The following is a 20,193-nucleotide window of genomic DNA, read 5'->3' on the forward strand; positions in this document are numbered from 1 at the left end:
GGGACAGGATGGCATGGGACAGGATGGGATGGCACTGGGTGAAATCGCATGGCATGGGATGGGATGGCATGGCACGGGACGGGATGGTGTGGCATTGGATGCAGTGGGGTGACATGGGATGGGACGGGATGGCATGGGACAGGATGGGATAGCATTGGGTGAAATTGCATGGCATGGCATGGCATGGGATGGCATGGGACAGGATGGGATGGCATTGGGTGAAATCGCATGGCATGGGATGGCATGGGACAGGATGGGATGGCACTGGGTGAAATCGCATGGCATGGGATGGGATGGCATGGGATGGCATTGGCCGAGACGGGGTAGCATGGGCAGAGCCGGGCCGGGCTGGCATGGCTAGACACGGACACACCACCAGCCGCATCACCCATGGCGCGCTGCGAGCGGCAGGCGGCTCGGCCAATCAGCGCAGCCCACATCCTGCCAGGGGCCGCCCCGCCCGCTGCCGAGGGCCGCCGGGAGGCTCGTACCACTCCCACCGCGCAGGGGAGCCGCCGCTGCCTCTCCTTCGGCTGCCCTGTGGCTGCCCAGTCCTCTCCCGTCCCCGTCCCCCGTCCCCGCGGGCTGCTCTCTCTCACAGTTCCGTGGCGTTCGGAGCTGGTTCCGGTGGGGCTGAGACCCCTTCGAGAAATGCGCTGTGCCTGCCGCCCCCTCCTTGGCGCGGGAGCCATGGTCCAGGCCAGGCCGAGGCGGGGCGTGGGGCGGAAGCGGTGCCGTGGCCCAGGCGGCATCATGGCGGCGCCGGGTAAGGAGCGGGCGGCGGCGGGAGGGAGACGGGGAGAGCTGCGCGGCCTAAGCCGCTTGTCTTTCCGCAGGCCCGCGTCTGTATCTGGTGGCGGCCCTCGGCTTCCTCCTCCTCGCCGGTGCCCAGGCTCTGGCCCCCAGCCACCGCCTCACCGCCCAGGACCTGGCCCGGCTGCGGGCGGCGCTGGAGCGGCCCTTCGCCGACGTGCAGGCCGCCTTCTACTCCATCGTGGGCCTCGCCAGCCTGGGTGTGCGGGTGGCAGACGAAAAGGTGAGCAGTTGGCGGTGCTGAGGGGCTGCACAACGCGAGACACGGTGATCTGTGCGGTGAGCTCTGCTTGCGGGCCCTGAGGGAAGTCGGAGGCAGATGGATGTACGTTGTGTCCTTAGCAAGCATCACATCAAGGCAGTGGCGGTCACTGGCAACCTTTAAGGTGTGCTGGTGGAGTAGGTGGCATCTTTGTCTCAGCGCTAACGTGCCAGGGGCTCTCTTACACTTAGTGCCTCTAAATGGTGGTTTCAGGGCTTGCCTCTCCGTAGCCTGTTGTGACATTGCTACAGTTGTCGGTTTGTTCCTGGGTTGTGCAAAAGATTTCTGCCTGCAGCATGTTTGCTTTGCTGTCCTGTTAGATAGAGTTCGCATTATTTCATTTCAGTTCTAACAGTGAATGTAGCCAGGTCCCATGATTTCATTATTTTTGCATATAAAATATGCTCGTGTGTGCCCAGACTAGAAGCAAAGGTTTGCAGCATCAGCATGATGCTTACTGCCTTTCCAGGCTTTGGGACATTTCTAGTTTAAACCTAGTAAAGGCTGTCCTTGTAACGACCTGCTTATATAGGCACGTCTGCTTCTGTGCATGTGTGCTTACGTATGCACCTAAGCTATGAATGGAAGGTTGCTCTTTCCTCAGAAATTCAGCTAGTTCAGTAGTTCTAAACCACTTGGATTTTGTTTCTCTTTGAGTGTTGTGCATTTGCACCGCAAACTCTTTAATGTGACACTCCTGAAGGTGTTGCGGTTCACCACACTGCACACCTGGCTGGTGGTTACTGGTCTCCTGCTCAGCCTTGCTGCTTTCGTTTATGTCAGTGTGGCTGGGTTTTTAGTACATCCTAGTTTCAGCAGGGATAGCACAGCCTTTGCTTTTGCAGGTAAAGAGGAATTATTTACTTGTTGCTTGAGGTTTGTGATGAGGCTTTCTTTGTGGACGGTGTACCTCTTCATGGGGTGATTCTATTTAAAAGGTAGAGGTAGTAAAAATAATAAAAATAATAGCTAGGCTTGAACATCTATTGGTATTCTTGGGTAACTGTAGCATGAAAATCCTGTCTTGCTTGTAAAGGCCTATGTTCCACATACGCAAAACCTTGTCATTTATATATGAGCAGTTAAATTCTTGGTTATTTTCTGGTTAAAATGCAGTTTTAATGATCCATCTATCTAGTGTTCAGTTAATAGTCTACATAATAACACGGTTAATAACTAGTTAATAAAACATAAACTGCTGCAGATTACTGAGCAGTCTCACTGCTTGCCTTCACACTGTAGCTGCTTACCTGGCTACGCTCTGAAACTCTGTATTCTGCCTCCATTAATGATTGTGTGTGTTGCATAGGTGGGAAAGAAACTCCCCCACAGTATTCCTGTTCATCTGCTCTCTATCCTGGGAGATTTTCCTGACTAAATACACCCACAGGACTTCAATTTTGATGGGTTTTAGAATTATACTCAAATTTAAATTGAAATTCTGGTTGCAGTACAGTTGGTGTGAAAATCATTCATCTCTTTAGACAGGAATCACCTTTGTTTCTGTGCAGTGTAGGATTGCAAATATTCCTACGGATTTAATTTGCCTTTAGTTCGGTCTAAAAATGCACAGCAGCATGTATGAAATTGACTCAGAGTACTCTTTACATCTCCTTGATGGCTTTGAGACTGTTGCTGTCAGTTAACTTCTGTTTCTTCACAGGCTGCATGCAATTTCATCAAGTCTCATGTGGACTCCAGCAGCGTTGATTCCCTCTTCTATGCCGCACAGTCTATCCGGGTCCTGGCTGGCTGTGAGGTGGGTTTGGAGCCCTGAGCTCCAAAGGCAGATGTTACCAGTTAAATACTTGCCTTGATATTTTTCTTTGGTTTATTTTATGCATAACTTCTACTTTTACTTTCTTTTAGTGAGTTGTATTCAGTTGTATCTTAGGTTCACAGTAATTCCGAGGGGATGTTACTTGATAAATATTGATGGCTAAGAAAAAAGGAGCCAGCACGTTCTAATAGAATTCACAGCATCAATTAAAAACTTTTTAGGTGGATGGGAAACTGTTTGGATGTAAACCCTGTGTTGAACCACAGCAAGGATACAAATGCAGGCCACCCTTGCTGCATTGTGGGTGGGCTATCCAGGCCCCATTTTTCAGGAGTACTGCTTCACAAGGATATGATGCCAGGTGAAAAGCAGTAGCAGATTACCAGGATAAATCTGAATCTTAGATTATCCTGACTTGTTGACAGGAAAACTTTGGGATTTAATGAATAAAACTAATAAAAGATTAAGGGCTTTATCCCAAAAGCTTCCAGGATTTCGCCAATAAGCGTGGTGTTCCTGGAAGCAATCAGTTGTAATTAGAAGGCTGTGTTTTTTCACATGTGAATCTATGTGGTCCCTGTGTTTTTTCTCAGGTTACCATTTCAAATGAGACCAGGGAGCTGCTGCTTGCTGCTGTCAGTGAGGATTCCTCAGTCACCCAGATCTTCCATGCTGTTGGGGCCCTGAGTGGCTTTGGCCTTCCTTTGGCATCTCAGGAAGCACTTAGTGCTCTTACTGCTCGTCTTAGCAAAGAGGAAAGTGTGCTGGCGTAAGTCTTTCAGTTGGAAGTAATTCACTGTCACGTGTTTATCCTCTAGGCAGTTGGGGTTTAGAGTAAAGGGTATTTTAACACTTAATTTTTGTAATACGGGTGTAGCAGATTAGGTGCTGTGCTTTCATTTGGTGCACCTCTCCTATGAAGACAGGCTGAGAGAGCTGGGCTTGTTCAACCTGGAGAGGAGAAGGCTCCAGAGAGACCTTATAACAGGGTTCCACTAACTAAAGGGGATCTACAAGAAATCTGCGCTTTTTACAAGGGTCATGGAGGGATAGGACAAGTTTTCAAGCTGGAAGAGGGGAGATTTAGATTAGACATCAGGAAGAAATTCTTTACTAAGACGGTGCTGAGGCGCTGGCACAAGTTGCCCAGAGAAGCTGTGGCTACCCCATCCCTGGTAGCGTTCAGGGCCAGGCTGGATGGGGCTTAGAGCAACGTGCTCTAGTGGAAGGTGTCCCTGTTCATGGTAGGGGTTTGGAATTGCATGGGCTGTAAGGCCTCTTTCAACTCAAACCAGTCTGGGATTCTGTGATTTGTGCAGCTCATATTTATCCCTCTGGGGGCATGAAAAATTCTTTTTGGGGCAATTTTCTGCATTCAAGAGTAGTGCTCACTGAAGACAATGTATCCCAAAGAAGCCTCCTCTTTTTAAAAGATTCACAACAGATTTTTGGCTTAAACTCAGCCATAGTTCTCATTTATGGTTGCTGTAAACTTAATGCTGTTTCTCAGCCCTGTTGTTTTGGATGTCTGTACTGGGAGGTGAAAAAACATGACAGTAAGCAGGAATCACTTCACATTGTTTGTCTTGAGTTGACTGCAATAACAGCTGTTTAACACTTTATTCAGAATAGAAAGTGTAGTTGCTTTGACTTAAATGATGTTTGGCTTCTTAGGAAGGAAAAATCATACAATTATTTGGTTTTGTTTGTTCCTGTTTAAGAACCATCCAAGCTTTGGAGACGGCATCGTACTTGTCCCAACAGGCAGACCTAAGTGGCATTGTTGAGGAGATAGAGGTAGGAACACACTGTGCTTTCTAAAATTCAGGAATTTTAGACCTCTGTAGTACTAAAAGAGATATTAATGTGAAATAAAAAATGAAAACCAACCTTGCTAATTCCTTGCCTGTATCATGTGGGTTGACTTGACTGTTTCAAGCAGATATTTCTTCTGGACTTCTAAGTGTTTCACAGGAGACCAAAACACAGAAAGTCGTGACTTTTAAGTGCAGTTAAATCCACTAAAGGCTGATGTTTTCTTTTTAAATCCTGTTTTCAAATGACCATTACAAAATAAGTCAGGGATCCCATACAGATACTCTCGATTGTAGAGTAGGCATTAGAAGTAGAAGTAGAGTTAACTTCTGTGGATCTACTAGAATGCAGTTTAAACCTTAATAACTCTTTCTTTCAGGATCTTGTTGCTCGCCTGGATGACTTGGGTGGAGTTTATCTGCAGTTTGAAGAAGGAATTGAGACTACGGCACTGTTTGTGGCTGCTGCCTATAAACTGTCGGACCATGTGGGTACAGAGCCAGCAATGAAGGAGGTTTGTATTTGCCTTTTCCTCCCTTGCACACTGGAGCTCTCAAAGAGGATCTGCCTAGTCCCTGTTGTGCAAAGAGGCCACTATAGTTGGGTAGAATTTCTACTGGGAAAAAACAATGAGCACACTCAGTGAAAAGGGACATGTAAGAGGGAATGCTAAAGAACAGAATCCAGGAGGAAATACCACCTTCAAGATCACTGCCTGAATTTGGTTTGTTTTTCAGATGTACAGAAGGAAGTTGCAAATAAGGCCTAGCTTTTCTTCTGTTTATTGAGACAAGCTATTAAAAAAAAAAACCCTCTTGTTTTGGAGCTTGTTCTGGTATTGGCACTTACCTAGCATTCTCCAGCATTGTAATGTGCTTTGTAGATGTTATTTACCTGTGAGGAAATGCAGGCACCCCAGTTTGGGGTGCCCAAAGGGGAGACAGCGTTAGTACCATACACCAACAGGAAACCAGATACAAAAAGCTTGTCTAAAATGAAAGTCTGTCAGAAATTCCTTTTGAGCTTAATAAAGCCAGAAATTACTATTGCAAGCTGTCCACAAGTTAACTGAGTTTAGCTGTACTTGTGGAGAATGGCAGCTCCCTAAACCACCAGCCAAAGTGGCAGCATTGAGACAGAACCTGGCATAAGACATCTGAGTTCATTCTTGGCTCTCTTCCATGCTTCTGCCAAACAAACTAATGCAGAGTCATTTTGGTGTCATTTTTGAGGTAGTGATTCTGCTACACACAATTCAAACTGTCAGTGTCCAATGGATGTTTAAAAAAAGACCAATCAAGGAAAATTAAGTGTTGTGCTGTCAGAAATGCTGTTACTGGGGCTTAAAGCTTTATCTCTTGTGAATGGTGAGAGTTCCTCCAGAATGCCACTAAACTCTCTTTGAAGACTGATGTGTATTATCTGGAAAAAACAGTTTTCCTCCCCAGTTTAAATGAGTGTCAGATGCTGATCTGGGTCTGGAGCTATGCCATGCCCTCATATAAATGAAAAACATACCAGGATTTGTACTATGCAGGAGGCTTGTGGCATCTGTCTGGATACTTTCTCTAGTTGTGGTGTACATTGGTACTCATTAATTTACTAACTATATGCCTATTGCTTTATTTGCTTTTTTATTCTCATTTCTGGTTAGAATTTAGCCTATAACTCTTTGCTTGGATGAAAGTACAGGTAACCAATCCCTCCATTTTCTAGACTAGCAAGGAGTGATGAAGAATCTCAATAATACTGGGTACCCTGGGCAGTGTGGCACTAAACTTACAAATCTGCACTGCAAAACCAGCTGTGGGATGTGGTCCCACTCCTACTTCAGAGAGTGCAAATCAGCTTTGGCACATCCCAGAGCCAGAGCTGACTCTCTGCTCTTGGTGGTATTGCTTTAAAGCGAATCCTCTTAGTTTGAGGATGCTGCTGAGCCTAAGGGGATAAGCCTATCCTGTCATAGGCCTGGACTGGCTCCTTCCAAAGCCATTGGGATGCATTGCATCACTGCTTCTTGGCCTTCCTAACTTGACAGGTAGCAAGGACCTTCTCTACTGTACAAAGGCAGTTGTACAGCTTGTGGAGCCAAATTGTCTTTTTACAGCTGCACACGGTCTGGATAGTTGAGCTGGTGGTATCTTCCATTCTTAAACATGTAGTTTGAAGAGATACATCCACATTCTGGTGTGGCAAGTTTTTAGCACAATTACAGTGATTGTGGTTGGAACCTCCCAGCCAAGAATGAGAATGCTAATGTGATGCTCAAAAGGAAGCTAGTTTGGGGCTGCCTCATAACTTGAGCTATTTTTAAAGCAAGTGGGAAATTAAACAGTCTTTATAAATGATGTTTTTATTAATAACATTATACTAAGCCAGTTTGCAGTGTTGTGGTGTGATGGTTTCACCCCAGCTGGCAACTAAGCCTCACACAGCCACATATTCACTGTGCTCCCCTCGTGCAGTGGGAAGAGAATCAGAAGAGTAAAAGTGAGAGAACTACTGGGTTGAGATAAAGGCAGTTTAAAAGGTAAAGCAAAAGCTCCACACACAAGCAAAGCAAACCAACGGATTCATTCCCGACAGGCAGGTGTTCAGCCATCTCCAGGAGAGCAGGGCTCCATCATGTGTAATGGTGACTTGGGAAGACAAATGCCATCACTCTGATTATCTCCCCATTCCTTCTACTTCTCCCAGCTCTGTATGCTGACCATGACTCCATATGGTGTGGAATATCCCTTGGGTCAGTTGGGGTCAGCTGTCCTGGTTGTGTCTCCTCCCAACTCTTTGTGCACCCCCAGCCTCCTCACTGGTGGGGTGAGGAGCAGAAAAGGCCTTGGCTCTGTGTTAGCACTGCTCGGCAGTAACAACATCCCTATTTGATCAACACTGTTTCCAGCACAAATCCATACTGGCTGCTATGATGAAAATTACCTTGGCCAAAACCAGCACAAGTGGTAAGGTGCTGACACTTCTGTGTAATTTGCTTTTTCTCTTTCAGGATCAAATCATTCAGTTGATGAATGCAATTTTTAGCAAGAAGAACTTTGAGACCCTCTCAGAGGCTTTCAGCGTTGCTTGTGCTGCAGGTTCCTTATCCCGGAACCGCTACCACTTGCCTGTCATTGTCATCCCGGATGGGCCTGCAGCTGTGTCTCACCATCAGCCTGTACTCAGGGTGAGTCCTTAACTTCAGATCTTAACTCATCTCTTGGGTCAGTCTTTAGTACTGCAGGTCTAAGCTGACTGTGTGAGGTGATGTCCTTCATTTTTAACTCCAGGCCTCTGGTTCCAGTAGATCTGGGGCTTTAGTGCTTTTATGAAGTGATTCTTGGGAGCCTCTGCTTACCCAGGGCTTAGCAGCCACTACCTGAAGAAGGCACTGTGTGGAAGTCAGCTCTGCTGATTTCAAACTTTAGCTTTCCCATTATGTTAGAAAGAACTAGGTGAATCTGGGATAATGGGCAGGGAAGAATTCTGGGTGTGTAATACAGGGGGTAGTGAGTTGTCTGTGTTCTCCTTTCCTTCTGGGGCAACAGGTTTAATGGAAATTCTTGGTTTTCTCTTGTAGCTACAAGTGACTGATGTTATGTCCGAGCCACTGACTCAAGCTTCTGTAAAACTTGACTACGCCAAGAGTGCATCTAGCAAAGCCACTGTCCTTCAACAGACAGCATTTACTCTGTCAGGGTAAGAAATTAATCTTATATTTACAATTTGTAAGGCAAACAGGTGGTGTTCAAACAGCTTTGTTCTTGTTTTCCTCATGTATTCTTCCACCAGAGAAATGTTTGTATAATGGAAAACTCGTATGGCTGTAGTTGTGTTTTGTTGGTAATGGGTGACTAAGCACCTTTCGTAGTGATGGTGAATTTGTGTTGCTTTTTCTTCCGATTGGGATTGGGAAATTGCAATGTTCTTCTGACCTCAGGGGAACTTTGAAGAATTCTTTTTCTGCTGCACTTAGTGATGTTAGTTTTCTGCTGCATTTCACTCTTTGCCTGCTTAATCTGGCATATTTGGAGACTTCTTAGTAGCAAGCTATGATCTCTTTAGTGTCCTACAGGATACTTAACCCTTTGCCTTTTTTGTTATAGAGATGTCTTTGAGCTGAACTTCATGAATGTGAAACCTGCAAGTGGATATTATGATTTCTCTATCAGTGTTGATGGAGATAAGCGATTTATTGCTAACAAGGTTGAGGTGGGTCTACTTTTTGATGGCATTTTAATTCTGTGCTATTCATTGAAACAGCTTTTTATTTATACCCATTAAGGATGTTGCCAGTTGCATGACATTTTTATCATATGCTTTTTCTGTAATGGACTGGATTTTGACTGGATTATGACCAGTAACCAGATTAATACATGATCAAAAGGGATTTCTATAAATTTCAAACCTGACTTAGCACTTAGGTGCTGATCTGACAGCATATGAACAAAGGCTAGCAGTGGAAATGATTATAGAGCAGCCCAAAGTACCCATGCAAAAACAGTTCTTCAGAGCACTGAAGATCTGAATCTGTAAATCTCAAGGCTTGTCTGGCAGTTGTCTGCTGATTCCCTGTGTACAGAAGCTGGGCATTTGTTGTTCACCTGTATAAGCTCTAGAGCCGCAGGAAAGAGTCAAGGAGGTCTTTTGATATTTCCTAACTGTGTAGTATATGGTATTGCTTTGGTAGTGGAGAAAGTGTCCAAAGCAGCATGTAAATGAAGTCTTCATTTCATGCATAGATACCCCCTCAAGTCTGTTACAGTGAGAAGAACAGTGACATCTGTAACTATTCATATAGTCACCCCAGTATCAACAGCTGAGCCTTCTCTTCTCCAGTGATGTCTATTCCCAGGGTAGTTTTTATCCTCAATCACCTGTTCAAGGAGAAGATTAGCTTTTAAAGTCTTCCAACACAGCCAGCTGGACTGGAGGAAGATGCTTATTTACAACTGACCTTTACTCTGTGTGTCAAATTTATGTTGTTGTAGTAGTAATGGCACTTAGGAGTGTCAGAAGGGAACTGATTGGCCCTGCTGATGCTGGCTGCTGGCACACATTCCTCCCCAGGTCCCAGCAGGAATGTATTAACACTGGGGCAGCTCTGTGGGAACCGCTTCTAATAAGACATACTGGTACGGGGGAGGGCTGCTGGGGAGCTGCTTTTTTTCCTTACTGTTATTAGCATTAATTGTCCTTAATGCACCATCGCTTTGACAGTAATGAGCTAAACTAGTGGGTCATTACTCCAGCAGAGACCACATTTCCTGGCATTAAAATATTTGTGAGATGTTTGTGTGGTGTTCAGCTGGAGGGCCTGTGTGCAGCAGCTCGGAGTTGCCTTCACATACGTTTTCTAACATTAATATTTCCTTAGTCCATCTTTCTTTGCTCCCATCTTGAAACAAACTAAGGCTTTACTAACATTAGCCTCAGTATTCCACCTGTTAATGGATGCATTTTCAGGGGTAACCTCTATTTTAAATGACACCTTCTGTTGTAAAGGAACCACCAAGACTGTTGTGTTTGAAGTCTGGCCTGAATGTTTTAACTCATGTTTCTGCATACTTTTCTCTCAGGTTCCCTGTGAATTATTTTTCGGGGTGAGGGTGTGGGGCTGGTTCACATGAGCAAACCTGTAGTAACAAATAGTAGTTTATGGTGAAAAATACCTTAGCAATGAAACTTGAGTTCTCCAGGGAAGCATTTGGAAGCTTGGAGAACAAATGTACTCATTAAAACCTACAGACTGCAGTAACTGCTTGTGTTTGAGAGAATTGCTATGTATCCTTCTGTTCTGATCAGGTTCTGTCTTTTGGCTGAGTGTAAGACCCTCTCTGGGGAAGGGGACAGAAGAGCTAAAGCTTCTGCTGTGAACTTGACCATAATTAATGTATGTAGAGTGCTCTGAGTAATTTCTATTGTGTTTTGTTGCAGCTGAAAGTAAAAGTTTCCACAGAAGTTGGGATTACCAATGTGGATCTTTCTACTGTGGATAAAGATCAGAGCATTGCACCAAAAACAACCAGGTAAAATGACTTGATGTCATTCTATTAATTAATTTTCATTAAATTTATGGTGGAAGAGAAAGACCTGTTAGTTCACCTGACTTGATAAAATAGCTCATCTGTGCTGAGTAGACTGCGGTACTGCCAGGCAGGCTTGCATGCCTTGGGTTCTTTGAAGAGCAAGGATTTTCCTGGAACACCACCTCAATTCTCTTTGGTTTCTTCCCTCCCAGGGTAGCTTACCCAGCCAAAGCCAAGGGCTCATTCACTGCTGACAGCCACCAGAATTTTGCATTATCCTTCCAGCTGATAGACGTGAACAGCGGAGCTGAACTCATCCCTCACCAGGTTGGGAGAAGATTTTGTCATTGCAGTGTCACCGAGATGTTCCATCTTGAAGCATCTGAGGTGGCAGTTGCTTTAGAAAAGATTTAATAGGTCTGGGGAAGCCTTTTGTTTCTGATACGGACTGTGAGAGATCACTGGTCTTGGTAGATGGGAAGTGAATTGGGTTAACTTGTTTTGGCTGTATGTTAAATGAAGCCTCTTTTGGCTCTGGTGCTATGTTTTACTTAACAGAATGAGTGCAGGTAGCCTGTACTGTAAAAGCATGCTTCTGATTATTTAAATACAGATTGTTTGCTGGAAAAGTCACTGAATGCGGTCTTCCTTTAAAATCTTTTTTTTTTTTTATGTATAAAATAGAAAAAAGGGAAGGGGGAACACCCTAACAAAACCCATCTGTGTGTACATCCCTGTTGTGTGCTGTTGCATATATCCTGTGGAGAAACACTCAGTATTTTACCCTCTACCCCAAGTGGGCCATTGGCCAGTATGGTCCTGTGTTAATGTTGTTACTCAAAGAGACACAGAACTTTGCTGATTTTCAGACACCTGGACTCCCAGTTTATACTCTGACTTCTGTTAATGTGCTTTCTGATTTGGGGGTCAGTTTCTTATTTCTCTGTCATTTATAAACACTGTGAGATACTCCATAAACATTACAATCTTTCCTTTTAGACTTTTGTCCGACTTCACAACCAAAAGACTGGCCAGGAGGTGGTGTTTGTTGCAGAACCAGATAGCAAGAACGTTTACAAGTTTGAACTGGATACCTCTGAAAGAAAGACTGAATTTGACTCTGCCTCTGGTACCTACACTCTTTACTTGATAATTGGAGATGCCACTCTGGAAAATCCAATCCTGTGGAATGTGGTATGTAGCTGAAAAAGTGGCCATGTGGTTTTGAGATTACTGGCAGTCTGAAGAGGAGGGCATGGTACAGCCCTGGATATAAGAAAGCTCAAATGTTTGTTCTTCGTAGTGAACCAGAATCCTTTTGGCCATTTGTGGGCTCTGAGGTTTGCTGTTTGTTTTAAGTTTTTAAGTAGGCATCAAGGCAAGACAGAAATGAGCATTCATTCATGGTGGAAAAGAAGCTTCAGAACCTTTACGGGTTTGGTAATTTCACAGCAAGCACTTCAAGGTTTAGCCTTTTATGCTAGAAATAAGTCCAGTTCTTAGAGGTGGGTAAGTTCTGTTGTTGCCCCTGTTTAGGAGAAATTGCTGCTTAAAAAATCTGGTGGCTTTTTCTTATTTCCCTTTAAAAAATCATGTCAATTGGAGATTGACAAATAAGGAAATAAGCCACAGTAATGGAATAAGGTTTATAAAACTTGTATCACATTAAGATCAAACTTCATGAAGCTTCACTATTTCATTTCAGGCTGATGTTGTGATCACATTCCCAGAAGAGGATGCGCCATCCACAGTCCAGTCAAAGAACCTCTTTGTTCCCAAACCTGAAATCCAGGTACAGTTAAAACCAAAACCAGTGTGTGGGGATGGCGGCCAGTCCTGCTGGGGTTATTTGTCCTCCTTGTAATTTATTTTTGAAAACTCATTTCTTATTCTGTGTAGGTCATGTAAATAAAGGAAGAGCAGAGTTACTGCTTAATGGAAGGAAATGTGGTGCATTCCTCTAGAGTATGAATAACTAATCTGTGTGTCTTATGTATGAGAGAGCAGCTAGTGTCACTGAAGAGACTCAAACATGTAAATTTGACTAGGGAAGCACCACAGAAGCTCTCTGCTTCTGAAGATGTCTCTTGCTTCATTCTAGCCATCTGTGCTGATGACAAGCTAACAAGTGCTTCTGTGAGTGCAAAGAAAAGTGAACTGTGCCAGAGATTAAATGTGCAGAGGCTGGAACAGACACTGCTTCAAAGTCTCTTTGCCTTAAGAGGAATGCTTATCATCCAAAGGAACATCTGGGAACAGCACCAGGGCTGCAGCTGGTCCTCTGGGAAGCTCTGTTGGAATACTCCTACTTATGAGTTGGTTTTGTTTGTTTGCAGCACCTCTTCAGGGAGCCTGAGAAGAGACCTCCCACTGTGGTATCGAACACTTTCACGGCACTGATTCTTTCCCCCCTGCTTTTGCTGCTCATTCTGGTGAGTGAAGTGAGCCGCAGAAGAACAACATCTTTCCCCATACAGTCCAAAGTCACTCAGAAGGTTGGCCAGCTAAACTCCTTATTAAAACTGTAGGTTAATCACAACTAGCACAGCAGTGCTGGAGTCACAGCTTGCAATGGCAGTGCAGGGTGTTGGTCTGGTGTTGTCTCTTTCCCAGACTGTTGGGGGTGGGGGGGTGACTTTATAGTCAAAGCAGAAAAACACTGCTGGTGAGTAGAAGTAGGTGGGTGAGTTTCTCCAGTGTGCTTCTGCTCAGGATGTTGAATAACAGTGGGCAGATTAAATTATAACTAATGTTAGAATTACACAGGAAAAAAGCAGTGATTCTGGCATGCGCTTAATATATCCATCACCAAATGTGTGTTACTTAATCCTATCAGATGGATTCCCATTTATGGATATAATTAGTATTGGTGTCTGCAGTTGAAACATCCACTGCTACTCACTGTAGTGTCAGATCAGTGTTTTGAACTTAATGCAATACAGAATCTCATCTAGGCAAGTTAAACTATTCCTTATTTAGAGGATGAAACTCATCCCTGTTTGCTTGGCAGTGATTTTTCCCTTCCCAGTGTCATCAAAAGTTGGAATTCGGATAGTCATGTCCACTGGTCTCTGGAGTTCACAATATACACATTGATGAGACTTTAGTGAAAAATCCCACTGATACTACACATTTCACATCTTCATGCCTTTCTCTTTTGTCCTCTAGACACTGAAAAGGGTTTTATGACCCTTTTCAGAACTAGAACCTCGCCTTTTTTTTTCTTTTGGTTTGAAATTAATTCAGCAGGGTAGAAATGGCAGTGTTGCTTTTTCTGGAAAACGTAGATCTGGAGCAGCATCCTCTCATCAGTTTAAGAAACATAAGTGAGAAAATGTGTTTGGCATTCAGAAATAGCAGGAGAAATTTTCACTAGAGGAGTTTAACAGTTCTCTCTAGCAAAATTACTACTCTGTGCTCTTGTAGCACTAAACAAGTGCTTCTGTAGAGAATACACTGTAGTCATTGAAGAACTTAAACAAGCTTGAAAGGTACTGAATTTTAAAATAAAAGCTTGCATATACAAAGCTGTTGTAATTAAAGTTGTGCTTCTTTTCTTTTAGTGGATAAAGATAGGTGCCAACATCTCCAACTTCAGCTTTGCTCCCAGCACCATTGTTTTTCACATGGGACATGCTGGTAAGTGTCAGAGGCTTTCTGATTTGTTTGACTTTCTCACCTGGGAGTTACAGATGAAAGCCCTGGTGGTTAATGGGCTTGTGGTCTATTAACTATAATGACATAATAGCATAACATTTGTTCTCTTGTTTTCATCTGTCTTCCTGCTTTTCATCATTGTTAATATGGTGATAAAACTGTTTTGGCCATCAGTTTGTGGCAGCTGTCATTATCCAGGCTCCTCTCTCACACTATTTATCTGTACTTAATAGAACTTCTTATTTCCAGAGATCACACTTTCTCTATTGCATGTTTATCATTTGTAACAGGGAGTTTCTGTGGGGATTGAAACCTGCAGGACTGCTTCTACAGTGAAAGGCTACAGCTTTTCTTTAAAGCTCTTTCTGTGAAAGTTCTTGTTCTTTGGCTGGACCAATTTTTTTCATCAATTTTACTGTGTCCTTGATTGCACAGGCATTTACTGTCTTGGTAGAATAGCAAAAACATAGCAGGTTGAGAGAACATTGGATCTACTGTTTCCCAAATGACAGTGTGTTGCTTAATCCAAACCATTTTCTTTGGAAGCTTTATAAAACTGTAAGCTCCTGCAGATGTGCAAAGGTTAGTAGTCTCTATTGAAATCCAGAGTATCCTCTCCTAATAGCCCTTAATGTCTATAATACATACATAATTCTGCCACGAGAGGATTGGCTACGTGCTGTCAGTGTCACATTTTTCTCCAGGATGGAGACCCAGATGCCTCTCTTCCCTGGCAATAATGTGTAGTGCCAGGTCTGCTGTTTCAGAGCTTCAGAGATGAGATAGAAACCAAATGCTTCAGCCTGGCAGTACAACGTAACAAGTGTTCTGAGGATAACGAATGGTCTTTGAAATGCAATTTCAGTCATGGGCTCTGTCTGGTTTTTCACAGCAATGTTGGGACTCATGTATGTCTACTGGACACAGCTCAACATGTTCCAGACTCTGAAGTACTTGGCCATTTTGGGTGGCATAACATTCCTGGCAGGCAACAGGATGCTGGCTCAGAAAGCAGTAAAACGGTAAGCTGGGGTGGATGCATTGGTGGGAGCTGCTTCTAAAATCAGTGGGAAGGAGATGACATTGATGCTACCATGTGTCAGTACCTGATACAGCAGTGAACACTGCTTTTGGTTCTTGGATCTTGTGTGGGATGTGCTGCTCAGTCTCACTTCGTGCCTGTTTTCAGATTGGGGGTTTAAACTGACTGGGGCAGTGAGGTCCTGTCACTGAGGTACAGTTCTTTTAGGGAGAATGGCCATTGCTGAAGTGATCAGGCACACAGAGAAGCACAGGGTGGAAGTATGTGCACTTTGATGTGGGAAACCCACATCTAGCAAGACCCATTCACTGACAAATTCATTTTGCTACATGGTCTATCAAGCTCTCACAATATTGTTAGATACTGAAAGCTACTATCGATGCAGAAGAGGCCCAACTCTTCTGTAGCTGTGTTTACGAGATCAGTTTTAAGAGGAGGAAGGTAAGATGGGAGTATTTTACTGCTCTCTTCACCTCCCTACAGGGGGATTGTAGCAGAAGGGAAGGGAAGCAGATGCTTATTAGAGGTGTGCAACAACAAAGGACAGCACACCCAAGCAAAACTATGGAAAATGTGAGGGCTACAGCATTCATTTCTGTGCTGGCATTGGACTGATTCTTCACACTTGAGTCTTCTGCCGTGCAGTGTCTGGTGAATGTGTCGTGGCTTACACAGCCTGCAGGCAGTTTGCTGACCCAGGCTGCCAGTACAATGCGTTAATTAGAGGTCAGACTGTTCCCTCTTCTTCCCTTCTGCCACGTGGGGTTTCCATGTGAGATTTAACGTTTTAGCCCTTTTGTACTAATGCAGAGTTTGGCTTTGAAGATGATCTTACTGGCCTGCTTTGCCATCAAACCTGTGCTTTTCTTACTTTCCACTTTGGAGCCACTAGGGGTTGTTTATCTTTGCGTACCTGTTTACAAAGGTACCCCTGGGTTCTCACTTTTTGATTACACCGTATTAAAACCAGGATAAGAGCTATAAGAAAAAAAACCCTCCAAACAGAAGAACATGACTTTCAGGGGGTTTGCAATGATTTGTTGTCTTTAAAACATTTCTACTTGCTTGGCTGCAGCAGGGAGGATGATTACTATAATTAACCCTTTCCATACCATCCTCCCAGCTTGCTTAGCCCTTGGTCCCTCGGATGTGCAGCCTTCTCCACTGTGGCATTTTCCCTTTTTAGTATGACAGTTCCTATTGGGATTTTGTTGCCAACGGGGCTCTGTTGTATTTAGAGAGTAATGATAAAATCATTGTTAATTACAGATTGCCTAGGATACAGATTTGGGGAGAAATATTACAATGAAGCTTACTTCTAAGTGTCTTTGCTCAACCAGGGCTTCTGTTAACACATAAATGCAGGTGCTTGGTTCCTACTTCAAAACACTGCAGGGGGTGTCCATGTGCTTTCTCACTGTGAACAACATGAAGCTGCAACTACAATGGCAAATTTGAAAGTAAAACTTCTACCTTAGGCTAAAGTTAAACCCTTTGAACATGACTTTAAAGTTCAAAAAGACATCTTTTTGTGAGATGCTGCTAGCCTGGCTCAGATGTTGAAGTGCAGTGGTAATTAACTACATGGCACTTTGAGGCAAAGCTGCTCTTCCACTATGGACACTGCTGGCGGCTGTGGGAAGGGAACTGTATAAACCATCTTTTACAGAAGTTACCAGAAGGTCTGGTTTTGCTTTTTACATTCTATCACTGGCTCTGGTTCCTGGAGCAGGGCTGCTTTCCTCCTTCCTGTCCTCTCTGAACCTTTCTCCCCCTTTCCTTTTGGCAGGATCGCTGCAGAGCAGAGCAGTAGGTTGGCAAAGTATAGAACGCTGCGGTAAAAGGGGGTTTTGCTAGTGACCAGCTCTTCCAGAAGTAAGGGCCTTTTTGGAATTTGCCTTTCCTGGGCATGCTGCCTTTCATTTCACTTCATCACTCACTCTGTGTACAAAAAGATATCGGAGCTGAAACTGCATCCTTCCAACATTGCTCACTGGGCTTTAAATCAGTCCTTGGGTGTCCTTGGCTGCAGCTGGGTTTGCATATTAGCAGTACGTGTCCTCTGAGAACTAAATTGTCTTTGTGTGATTTCCTCAATCATCTGAATCCTGTATGCTAATACGTGCACATCTGAAGAGGCTGTCCTGGGCAGCAGGCAGCAATTGGGTGATGAAATAAACCTGGTTTAAGCAGTATTGTTCCTGTAAATAAATTATTAGTAATGTTGGCTGGAGGAGGCCATGGTGAAAGTGGCTGATACCTGGGTTGTTCCCATCCTGCTGTTGGTACTCACTATCCCCATCTGCAGTATTCTGGCTGTTCAGCTGCCAGGCACTCTGACTGCTGAATTACATCCTCATTTGGGGTGGCAATGATCTCTGTGTGCAGCAGTCAAGTCAGCACCCCCTCATTCAGATGAGAACACGACCCAGTCCAGGGCTCACCCTCCCGTTACACCGAACTGGTCATGATGGCTCAGTCAGCAGCAGTCAGCCCCCTCCATTGAATGCAATCACCTGATAAGTCTCCATTACCATTCACCAGTACAAAGCCCTTCTTTTCCTTTCATTCTGAGCAGGTAAGGTCCCAGTTTGCTGTATGTACAGCAGTGTAGGAGGCAGGACTGCCTGCTGCTCTGCATGCTGCCTGGTTTTGAATGTGCATGTGAGGCTTCATTTCTCTGTCAGTGCACCGTTTTATTTTGGGGAGGGAAGAGAGCATCTGGGAGAAGTCGTGTGATGAAACTGCAATTGCTGCAGTGATACATCTCATGAGCATCTGCTTTCTCATGTTCACAGTGCTCCAGGCACACACAGAGCTCAGTTTTTGTGGTGTTAAAACCATTGTGGGTGGCTGTGTCACAGAAACCATGTGCACTGTGGTGTAAGCTCCTCTCTGCAGCTCAGATAGTATGGAAGATGGATTCATGAAAATTACCTAAGGAGAATTTGGCGTCATGTCCCAGAGGAAAACATCCTGCTCCTATCTCTGCTCTCCCTGGAGTGTTTTGAGGTACCTGAGCACAGAACAAGCTGTGACAAGTAACTGGAGAGGAACTGGAGATGGCTGTCACTTGTTTTAGTAGATGAACGCTGACTGCATCCCGGCTGTGTTTGCTGGTGCTGTTCTTGTCCCTGGATGCTTCTTTTTACCATAGCTTTGGGCTTTCAGCTGTTCAGTGGCCTGTCACCAAATGCCTCACTTGTGTTCTCCACAGCTTGCATGTTTTCTGTCTCTCAACATGGTGTTTTAACTCCTTAATTCCCCATGGGCTGTGACTAATCCTGGATGATCTTGCACAGAATTTATTATCTACAAACCATCAGTTATGTTTTGCTGCCATGTACACTCACGAGCATTTGTCCTTATTTCTGGGGTTTCTGATGCCCCAGATACATCAGTTAAGAGTGCATTGTTACAGTCTTTTAGGGCTGGGCTGTCAAGTGCTCAGCATCCATAGCTGTGCCTGTCTCTGGCATCTTGGAAGGTAAAAGATGGGTGTGCTGTGCCCACATCAGACTGCTTCCTCTTCTTGAGGACCTAAAGAACTTTATTTTGTATTTACATGGACCACTTGATTCCAAGCAGACAGATTGGTCCTGTTAAAAGTAGAAGAGTAGTTCAGGTACCTGCAGGCTTTGCATTCAGCTCGGCTTTTTTGTTCACTTGTGTAATTCACAAGGCTCATTCATCCCTTCTGCTCCGGAGATTATCCTTCATTTTGTCTGACCACTTCCATCCTCCTTGAATTCAGCCCTCGGTTCCATTGCAGCACTGGTTTTATCACTGATAAACTCCCATTGAGAGGCTGGTCTGAAACACTTCCCTGGAGAGCAAATGAGGGGTCTGGGGACACGTCTCTGTGCAAGGAAGTGCTTTGTTGCCTGGAAGAGTTAATTTTTCTTGGATTTGTCTTTCCAGGACGCACTAGTCCCAGAAGAATGGAAGAAATGTGGAAAAACAAAGCAAATGCCTTCAGAGCAGAGGTGAATAAATGACAGAAGGAAGAAGGCAGAAGCAGATTTTTGGGTTTTTTATTAAGTCAAAAGGTGCCAGTTACACTTTTTTAAAAAAAAAAAAAAAAGATCTGATTTTCATCATTGTGTTCATGCTCCTTCAGTGCATTTCATATGAATCCAGAAAATCCTCTTCCCTGGATCCTCCCTGCCCCTTTTTTTTCCCAGGATGTTTAAATTTCCTTTAGGAAAAAGAGGAAAAAGCAAATACACTTCGACCTTTCCCCAGATGTTTCTCCTCATCCTGAAAGGTTTGTGAATAAAGAGGAAAGAACGGTCCTGAATTGTGTCCTTTGGCTGTCTCTGAGGCTGGGATTGGAAGTTGGGCTCACATGAGAATGGAAAGAGCTTTTTCTGGTGGGCAATTTTGTGTGTGAGTCATTGCTGTGTGAAGCTTCCTGTTCTTTCATGTCCTTTCCCAGAGGGACATGTTTATTGGGGGGGGACTTCCCACTCCTGCCCATCCCTTGTGTCATGCTTTCACCTGCACTTCTCCACTAATGGCTTTTCTCTCTGGCTTCAGGGTAGTGTTGGGCTGTGCTGAGTTGCCACTGGGGCTCAGGTTGTAGCGGTCCCTGGAGCCTGGCCCGTGTGCTGTGGTGCTGCCTGCCTGGCCATACCTGACCCTGGCAGGTTTGGTGGATCCCTTAAGCAGGTTCACTTCCCTTCCAGTTCCTGGAAGTGACCTTTTCACTCCAAGTTTGATTGGGGATGTTGCATCTGTTCTGTGAAACAATGCCTGCCAGAAGTCTGCTGGTTGCCATGTGGCCACGTTTGAGTTACTCAAG

At 44.4% G+C, this 20,193-nt stretch overlaps 1 protein-coding gene across 2 annotated transcripts; it reads left to right on the plus strand.

The window, feature by feature from the left end:
* Positions 1–627: 627 nt before the first annotated feature.
* Positions 628–19,689, plus strand: RPN2 (ribophorin II). 2 transcript variants are annotated; one of them, XM_061441845.1, is made up of 18 exons: positions 628–766; positions 837–1,036; positions 2,739–2,834; positions 3,449–3,624; positions 4,577–4,652; positions 5,050–5,184; positions 7,672–7,848; positions 8,242–8,360; positions 8,768–8,873; positions 10,599–10,690; positions 10,903–11,017; positions 11,690–11,884; positions 12,396–12,482; positions 13,027–13,122; positions 14,254–14,329; positions 15,240–15,369; positions 17,179–17,264; positions 19,311–19,689. In XM_061441845.1, exons 1-17 carry the CDS (start codon positions 652–654, stop codon positions 17,228–17,230), a joined length of 2,043 nt encoding a protein of 680 aa, XP_061297829.1. In that variant the 5' UTR covers positions 628–651; the 3' UTR covers positions 17,231–17,264; positions 19,311–19,689. The 2 variants fall into 2 exon arrangements, with proteins under 2 accessions (XP_061297829.1, XP_061297830.1); XM_061441846.1 differs by lacking the exon at positions 17,179–17,264.
* The last annotated feature ends 504 nt before the right edge of the window (positions 19,690–20,193 follow it).

This window comes from Pezoporus flaviventris, unplaced genomic scaffold, assembly GCF_033815535.1.
Source record: "Pezoporus flaviventris isolate CSIRO_AGI_PZ_B2104156 unplaced genomic scaffold, CSIRO_AGI_Pfla_v1 ptg000213l, whole genome shotgun sequence".
In the NCBI taxonomy this organism is placed as follows: Eukaryota; Metazoa; Chordata; class Aves; order Psittaciformes; family Psittacidae; genus Pezoporus; species Pezoporus flaviventris.

Bases quoted from the DNA above. Each gene is read 5' to 3' on its own strand.
- RPN2 (XM_061441845.1), top strand. From the start codon at position 652: ATGCGCTGTGCCTGCCGCCCCCTCCTTGGCGCGGGAGCCATGGTCCAG. The intron at 3,625-4,576 runs GTAAGTCTTTCA...TTCCTGTTTAAG, and splicing joins AAAGAGGAAAGTGTGCTGGC to AACCATCCAAGCTTTGGAGA. The intron at 7,849-8,241 runs GTGAGTCCTTAA...TTTCTCTTGTAG, and splicing joins ACCATCAGCCTGTACTCAGG to CTACAAGTGACTGATGTTAT.